This window comes from Elgaria multicarinata, chromosome 1, assembly GCF_023053635.1.
Source record: "Elgaria multicarinata webbii isolate HBS135686 ecotype San Diego chromosome 1, rElgMul1.1.pri, whole genome shotgun sequence".
Taxonomy (NCBI): Eukaryota; Metazoa; Chordata; class Lepidosauria; order Squamata; family Anguidae; genus Elgaria; species Elgaria multicarinata.
In genome coordinates, this window is record NC_086171.1 from 18,863,341 (window position 1) to 18,872,181 (window position 8,841).

Here is an 8,841-nt window from a genome sequence, read left to right on the forward strand (position 1 = left end):
CTCTGGGCGGTTCACAAAAATTAAAACCATAATAAAACAACCAACATGTTAAAAGCTCAACCAGGATAAAACCACGCAACAAAATTGAAATAAGATTAAAATACAGAGTTAGAACAGTAAAATTTAAATTTAAGTTAAAATTAAGTGTTAAAATACTGAGAGAATAAAAAGGTCTTCAGCTGGCGACAAAGCTATCTTTGTTGACAGTTGCTATGGTGAAAGGACAAGAAGCACACTTGGCACAAATAGCCAATGCTGAGAACAAAGTAGGAAGAGCAGATTGGTAAAATTTCTAAAACCAATTAGAGAATCAGCTAGAACTCAATCTAAAATCAAACTCCAGCCCTGTGGCATAGGAAAAGTGTAATGTAATAATGATAATTATAGTGCAACCTTATACATGTCTGCTCAGAAGAAAGAACTGAGTTCAATGGGGCTTACTTCCGGGTAAATGTGTATACAGCTGCAGCCTTAACGTACTGTGATATTTATTTAAGTAAAGGTTTTACCTTAAAGGCGACCTAAAAATAATTTATTTTTTTTAAATAGTATTTATCAGTATGTATGCATGGGGGGGGGGGAATCACCAGGCACCTAAAACTAAAAATAGGTTGAAACGTTGAAGAGCGAAAAAGAGTAGGATTTTCTTTCTTTCTTTTTGCTGCGGAAACCCGCGCGGCAACCGAAGTCACGCGCTGCACCGCTGCTCTCATGCCCGCATATGGTGGTTTAGCCCTCGTTCCACCAGCAGCCGGAAGTGAAGCCTGCCTGCGACTCGAGCTCTCCGCTCTTCCTCTATGGGCAGCGCAGTCGTGAGCTGCAGCCTTGGAATGGGCGGACCGCGGCGGGGGAAGCTTGTGCGTGCTGACAAGCCCGGCAGAGCGCGTGGGGTTGCACGGGAGCCCCATTTGGGATTGGAGAGCGTGACCTGGGTGAAGTGGAGAGGGTAAGGAGGAGGCTGAGGGCCGGAAGGGCGGACGAGCTGGCCCGTTGGGCATTGGCGATGACTTAAGGGGGTTGCAGAGCAAGGGATGCTGCTGGACAGCCGACGGCCCTGTTGGAGCCCTGCGATGCCAATTGGCTGCGTTTCTAAGGTACGGTTCTGGCAGGATGTGTGTAGAGCTGTGTTCATGTTTATTTTGTGAGATATGTTCAGGGCGTTGAATATTTCTGAAACTTCCCCATAGAAGACAAGCTTATTATTACTTTCCTTCCCGAGTCCCTGAATTAATCTTTTCCCCAGCTTGGTGCCCGTACCCCCCAGATGTGTTGGACTACAGCTCCCAGCATGGCTGGGGCATGCTGGGAGCTGTAGTCCAACATATCTGGAGGGCACCAGGCTGGAGAAGGTTGCCCTAAGTCCTCGCCTGCATTGAGAGATCACCCTTCACTTCTGATTTACCTCTCTCGGAGCAGGTTGGTTGCTATTTGAGAATTTGCAGCTTTTAAACAGGACGAGTTTCTTTTCCTCTAAGGCCTCTTTCGGTTGCCACATTTAGCCTTTCCGGAGATGTCTGTTTTGCTTCTCTCTCTCTCATAAGCATTTTAACTTCGCATACTCATGTTAGCGCCGGAGACTAACAATACAATCCTATGCATCTCTGCCCATTGACTTCTCTTGTGTACATACTTACTGGGAGTAAGTCTTACTGAACCCAACAAGGCTTTTTCTTTTAGTAGACATTTATAGGGTCCCACTGTTGGAATAAGTACAAAACAAGAAAACGTGCATCTTTCTGTTGGTGTAACAGTTATGCAAGCTTTGGTTTCTGCAATATTATTACAAGGCCAATAAAACAGACTGTTTTTGAGAGAGTATCTTACAATAACACAGGAAACTAGCTAGTGTACCTTATCTGTCTTACTTTTGATTTAGATGAATAGTGTTGTATAAAGTACAGAGTTCTTTATTACAAAGTACTTAAGCTGGTTTGAAACATAGTGTGTCTAGAGATGAGTGGAGATGATGTAGGTAAAAGCCATTCTCTCCGCAGTTCATGCATCATGATTGTTCTGAATTGCTTTCCTTTATTTCAACATAATGTTTAATTTCAAGCCAAAATGGTCACTTCGCCTGCTGAAGAGCTTTGTGTATGTAATTTTGGACCTTACATACGTATATTCCTACTGAAGCTAGCCCAATTAAAAAACAACTTATATTTTTGTTTGCATGTTGTAACTTGCTGCTAAACAAAGCACAAAAGAAAAAGATACTGTACATTATGAAGTAACCACATCTGATCATATATGTGGAATCTTAAGCAGGATTTGGATGAGATTAGTTGTTGTTGTTGTTGTTTTAACCCCCCCCCAACATAGATAGACCCTGTTCAGATAATATGCTAAGCCATGATGGTTAAGCATTTTGAGTTAAACATTATGGCTTAGCATGTCCTGTGAACCATGACTTAGAGTGTCATGTGAACCATTCCTAAGCATGGTGGCTCCATAAACATGCTCATTAACCATTTGCTGCAAAAGGGTTTGCGGCCTAACCATGGCTTAGCGTGTTGTCTGAACAGGCCCATAGAGACCGTAGATGTGACCTGCAGGTAAAAGGTCACCTCTTAGTTATAACTTAAATTTTTAAAGATCTAAAATTAACTTGATGCTTTTTGGGGCTATACAAAACTACCATTAAAGGTGCAACCCTATGCATAATTAGACAGGGGAAAAAGTCCTATGGTGGCTGGGAAAGGCTGGAAATTGTAGGACATTTTCTGCCTAAACATGTATAGGTTTGTGCCCTAAATATATGTTTGACTTTTGCTTTGTCTAATAAAATTTCCTCTTTTATAGCTGAATTATTAATGGGTAGCAACCTAAATGAGCTTTCACTTTCCCAACTTTGCATTTTTCTTCTCTCAGAAGTTTTTCCATCTCCTATATGGCTGTCAGTTGAGCAAAAAGATGGGGGCTGTTCACACAACACACTAACCCACACTCAGTGGTTGAGTATGGGTAATTTGCTGAACTGTTGGTTTGTGTGTTGTCTGTATCCGGGGCACGCTGCTTGTTAACCATGTAGTGTGGCTTGTTAACCACTCTGAACAATCCAACAACAAACCATGGCTTCTCAAGGTGGCTTGTTTGAGAAAAATAAGCCACACTGCATAGTTAAGCTGCCCTGTGGAAAATGTCCCTGGTTCAGAAAACATGCTAACTCATGGTTCAACAAACAACCCACAGTTCAACAACAACTCACGCTTAGCTCTGAGTGTGGGTCAGTTTGTTGTATGAACCCAGTCAGAGTACCGTTTGCTCTGATAACTAAAGAATACATGAGACTGACCAAATATAAGTCAGTTTACTCAAACTGATACTAACCTGAGCATGGATACATATTTTGACTTGTAGTCTATTGAACAGATCAGGGCTACTCTAGCTAAACTGGCAGTTCTGTTAAAATAAAAGTTACCTTGTTTCCTTCATTGCCTCAAAAATGCAGCTATATCTTGGTTTTGATAATATGTATTTCTTTTTAAATTAACGGATTAATCTGATAGAGAAAATGATCAACTAAGACGTATTTAATTGGTTGACAGTCATAACAACACTTACAGCACAATCTTAAACATGTTTACTCAGACATAAACCCACTTTTGTCCAATGGGGCTTACTCTCTAGTTATGTAGCATATTCTGCATTAATATTAAGTAAAGATTGTTTTAGTTTTCTCTTTTGCAAAGACTTAAAGCATTTTGACTGATAACACTGTAAAAAAATTATTTCAGGAATCAAGCATGTCCACTGGGAAAGTTGTACAAAATGATCTCCCCAGAAGAGTAACTACATTGTGAAGATGTTTAAAACAAATCTACCATGAAAATACTGTGACTTCAACCTTAGTACCTTATGTTGACATCTTTGGCCTGCTCAGAGATGTTTTTTGCATTTTCAAGAAAAAATGTGTCCCAGAAATTGAGTTTATTATTACTGGTATTTGGTTTTATCTGGGGCATAATGTTACTGCGCTACACCTTTCAGCATCCAAGGGAACAGAGCAGCGCTGAGTTGCGTGAACAAATACTTGACTTAAGTAAAAGATACGTTAGAGCACTGGCAGAAGAAAACAAGAATATAATGAATGGTGGTAATGGAGTTGCAATGGCAGGATACGGTAAGATAGAATAAACATTCTTTGTGAGGTCATGTTTATTTAATTTAAAATATATAATGCAATGTGATTATGAAACAAGCATAAGGAAGTTTTTGTTTATCAAGATTATTGTATAAAGAAGAGAATCAACAATTATTAAAGGAGACGTTATAGCAATTATTTATCTATTCTAGCCCTGAAATAACATGTTCCGCTGAGGTTCAGGAGCATCAGATGTTTTGTAGTCTTGAGAAAGGCCATCAGAATATTAAGAGCTTATTAAGATACAGATAACAGTCACAGTCCATGTTTGGACACTTAGCGCAGGAAACCACACAGCGTTGGTTGTTTCCCTTGCTCCTGTGCGTGTCGGTAGCGTAAGCGGGATTAGCCTAATTATTTGCATTGCATCACAGGTTGCCGTGTCATCCGAACCTAGGGGCATGGTGCAGGTGTAGTGCATTTTCACCCACCCTACAACCCATAGCATGAAGTAGGGGTTGTAGGGAGGGTGAAAATGCACTATGCCCGTGCCACATACCAGTTTTGGATGACATGGCAACCTGCAATGTGGTTCTGGTAATTATGGTAGTTTTGGTTGCACGGCCAGCATGGGTGGGAGCGAGGAAAATATCCGAGGCTCATTTGTTTTCCCCACAGATCATCTGAACAACGCCATACTGTCATGTAAGGATGCTGGGAAAATCTGCAACAGATTCAAATAAGTTCTGATTTCTATGAATCTGATGCGAAGATTCTGCAGCAGACTGGCTTTTTCTAAGTTGCATGGATTCTGTGGAATTGGGGGCTTTAAAAAAAAATTGGGGGAGGATTTGCGCTAATGCGCAAGTGTATCAAAATTCCTGTATATCCCTAAAAAAAATTCAATGAGTGAACAAAGGAGCAAACACATCTGACAATTTGCAAAACATAGATGGAATGGATTTAACAAAATCTGTACATTCCTACTGTCATATATGATCTATGTATCCACATCTTGGTTATGATGGAGTTTAGATATGCTGCTTCTAGAAAAGGAAATTAAAATCGATTAAAGCTGCAATCCTATTCACACTTCTCTGGGAGTAAATCCCATTGAACTTCTAAGTAGACATACATAGAACTGCACTATAGAAGTATAACTTTGAAAAACTTATTAAGGTGTACTTTGCAGAATGTTAGAATTAGAAAGCAACCAATGAAATTAAACACACATGTTAAAAACACAGTGAATATGTGCACTAATAATTTTTAGAGCTTGTTACCATTTGTGTGGATAAATAAGAAAAAAACAAAGACAGATGCCTTGGCTAGTTCTGTACCAGGCAGACTGAATGAAATGGGGGGAAACAAGGACCCCATTATGTGTTCCTAAAGGAGAAACTTAGATGAAGCAATCCCTGCCCCCCAACAATAACAAAAATAGTTTAACCATGCAAACTGCTACCTATATTCTCACTGGAAAGGGATAGATTAGCCCTCAACCTCTATGACAATCAAAGAACAACTTCTCTAGGAGGGACTTGCGTGTCCATTGGCAATTGATTTATTTTGCTATCTTAAAGCACAGTGCAATTTAAGTTGCTCTGAACTGTGTGAAATTCTCACTCAAATATATGCACATACCCTGGTTATTATTAATATTACAAATCTGGAATGCAAAATAGACTGGATACCTTTCTGTGTTTTTTGTTTTCTCTAGCTGATCTCAAAAGAACAATTGCAGTTCTTCTAGATGACATCTTGCAACGCTTGGTCAAGCTGGAAAACAAGGTTGATTACATGGTTGTAAATGGCTCAGCAACAAATACTACAAATGGGAACTTGATGCCAGCAAACACAAGCAAACGGGTACATGCGGCAAGCAACATAAGATAGCATTCAAAATCACTTTGTGTATGTAGCTGGATCTGCTACAGATCGAGTTCCATTTCAGTAGAGAAAAGCAACGGTTGGCTTAAGGAAGTCTGCATCCTGTTTCAACACACAGTCCCAACTTCTTTATATAAAGGTCTAAAATCTTTTGTTAAGATAGCTCTTTCATAAAGCAATGCTGTATTATATCTTATTTAAAGATATGCTGGTTACATAGCTAGTGTAGAAAGGTAAGTAGGTAAATATGTAAATCATGTGTGAGGTTCGATGACAATTATGGAAAAAGATACAGATTTAATATCTACCTTAATATAAATCTAACATATCCTGGGGAAATTTAGCTTAATCCTGTGATCTGGTTTATTAATGCATAGCAATGAAGAACAATGCCTTTAACACGAGTGCTGGGAAGTATGTATATGTAAAGTATTTTAACATCACCTTTAGCTGATTGTTTTTGAGATAATATTGTGGATAACATCCTAAAATGGTGATCCAAAGAATGTCTTTTATTTGCACTATTTGAATAGCTTGAGAGAGACTATATTATAAATACACTTTACACTTGTGAAACTTAAGTAGCAATATGCTGAACTGCACACTTGCTACAGAACTAGGGGTGTTAGATGATCAGAGGCAAACTAATCTGTGATGGTGTATAGCTGTTTCAGATATATTTAAATGTAAGTATTTAGCAAGTGAAGATAAAACTTAAGTGATAGAAGTCACACTGATCAGATATTGAACACTGCTAGCTTTTTTCATTGCTTTTTATGTGAACATATACCTTACAGCCTATGATAAATGTGACACTAATCTTGTTACCTCTTTTTAAACAAAACAAGAGGACTGGGCTGAACCTAGATGAAGGGAAGAAAGGCACCTTGATGTTTACTGAATAGATGTGCTAAATGGGTGCAATCTGTCAGGCACTACTGCTGTGTGATTGCCTTTTGAAATGTTTGGTGGTTGTGAAGCAACAGTGCCTGGTGGATTTGCACCCAACCTTTCTTATGAGGGACTTGAAAGCAAGTGGGAGCAAAGGTGAACATTGCCTTATATCCATGTTAGCCTTACAGCAGAGAATTGCAGTGAGGGTGCACTACATTACACAGTGTGCTTTCTGTTATCATAAATTATAAAATGAAGTGCCAGTTTGAGTTCTGCATCAATATGGAATGATTTCTAAAGGGTTTGTTCTAGTATTTTTGCTTAAAATATGCTGTGTAGTTTTAAAATAATTTTTTATTTAAAGAACTGGACTTGCGGTGCTAGGTACACCATCCCAAATGATTATTCCTGCAGATGACTCTAGAATCTGGATAGATTAAAAATAAATAAAATGAAATATATATGATCAAACTGTTAAATGCCCAGTTGATTCTTAATCTTTTGTTTGAGTATATGTATGATTTTGCATGAAATGAAAATGTGCAGTTGCTTTTCAAAAGTTTTAAATGGGTGGCTTTTCCAGTTTTGCTCTGTCTCTTTTTCCTGTGCTTTTAATTTGTAGACTTTTAGTGCACAATCCTTTCAGGATAGTCACCAGCCTCCGGAATTGGAGGCTGCCAACTATCCCATCTAGGTTGGATGGAGTACAGAGAGGATCCTCTCCTCCATGCTCCGGGCACCCTGCATTTTTTCCTAGGTGGGCGGTTTCAGGGAGGAGGGAAGGGACCAGGAGACCTGATAGGAAGCTGCTCTCCTCTCCATCTCCGTTCCCTTTTTGCTCTCTCCATGCTCCATTTCCAAGTCAGTGCATTTCCAAGCCAGCACAATGAGAACCACACTGGCTACAAAGGGGCAGGGAGAGTGGTTGGAGTCCTAGTTCTGATCTTGGTTCCCAGAAACGGAATAATCCTATGGCCCTCTAGACAATGTCTAGTGGCCATTTGATTGTTCCCTTAAACTTAAAAGTTGCAGGCTAGACTTATTTATTTATTAATTACATTTCTATACCGCCCAATAGCCGGAGCTCTCTGGGTGGTTCACTTGGTAAAAAAAAAAAAATGCTAACGGTGTCAGCCTACTTCTGAACTGACTTCTCTGCAATACTGTGCCCAGTTACTTAGGAGTAATCCTCAGAAACTGGGAATTATTCCTGAATTTGTAATACCTTTATAAGGTCAGCACAAGTTTACAAAAATGTGCACGTTTTCAAAATCTCCACATCTCTTCATCAGGATGGGTGGCGGGGAAGGCTGACTTGAAGTCAAACTCGTGAAGTCTGCATGGTCATAATCTTAAGATTAAATGGAGGAGGAGGGAGTTGCAAACATTCAAATTAAGCTCTACCTGGTGATGTGATGGTTTCAGGTTCCACCTGAGACTGTCCCTAAAAATGCTCACTGCTGGGAACAAGAAACCAACATACACTGGTTGATCCTGCACCTTTGAAAGTATAAAATCCAACTGTTACTTGTTAGGTATTACAGTTAGGTATTGTTAGGAAAAACATATCCAGCCACATGCTTTTTGTAATATCTTCCTTGATAAAGAGATCTGGAGAATTTGAAAGCTTGCACATTTTTGTGACCTTTGAGCTGGCCTAATAAAAGTATTATACTAATAAGTATTTTGGATATTTTCTTATGGCCAGTATGGCTACCTTTGCTGTTTTTTCATGCGTGTGTTAAAAGGATATATTCATAAGCACATATACTTCCTAAACCCACTAAACTATTTTGTGAGTAAGAATGCAGTCCTATGGGAATGGCTTACAGCCATCCAAAGCATAGTGGGAGGCACAGTGAGGCAGTCTTTGCCTCTGCGTTCCTTCTGCACTGTAATTTTGCTAGATGTGCTTTTTGCCTGTCAGGGAGGTGGAAGTAAGGAAGCTGGGGAGGCTTGGAGATATGGCATAAATT

At 39.5% G+C, this 8,841-nt stretch overlaps 1 protein-coding gene across 1 annotated transcript; it reads left to right on the forward strand.

Moving 5' to 3' along the window:
* The first annotated feature begins 805 nt into the window (after window positions 1-805).
* On the forward strand, window positions 806-7,336 carry CCDC126 (coiled-coil domain containing 126). The gene is made up of 3 exons (XM_063123793.1): window positions 806-1,094; window positions 3,735-4,120; window positions 5,802-7,336. The coding sequence occupies exons 2-3, from the start codon at window positions 3,856-3,858 to the stop codon at window positions 5,975-5,977; spliced, it is 441 nt and encodes a 146-aa protein (XP_062979863.1). The 5' UTR covers window positions 806-1,094; window positions 3,735-3,855; the 3' UTR covers window positions 5,978-7,336.
* Window positions 7,337-8,841: the final 1,505 nt, after the last annotated feature.

What these genes read in the sequence shown, in the direction of transcription:
- CCDC126 (XM_063123793.1), top strand. Translation starts at nt 3,856, where the DNA reads ATGTTGACATCTTTGGCCTGCTCAGAGATGTTTTTTGCATTTTCAAGA. An exon ending in AGTTGCAATGGCAGGATACG is followed by an intron (nt 4,121 to 5,801) that starts GTAAGATAGAAT and finishes TGTTTTCTCTAG; the next exon opens with CTGATCTCAAAAGAACAATT.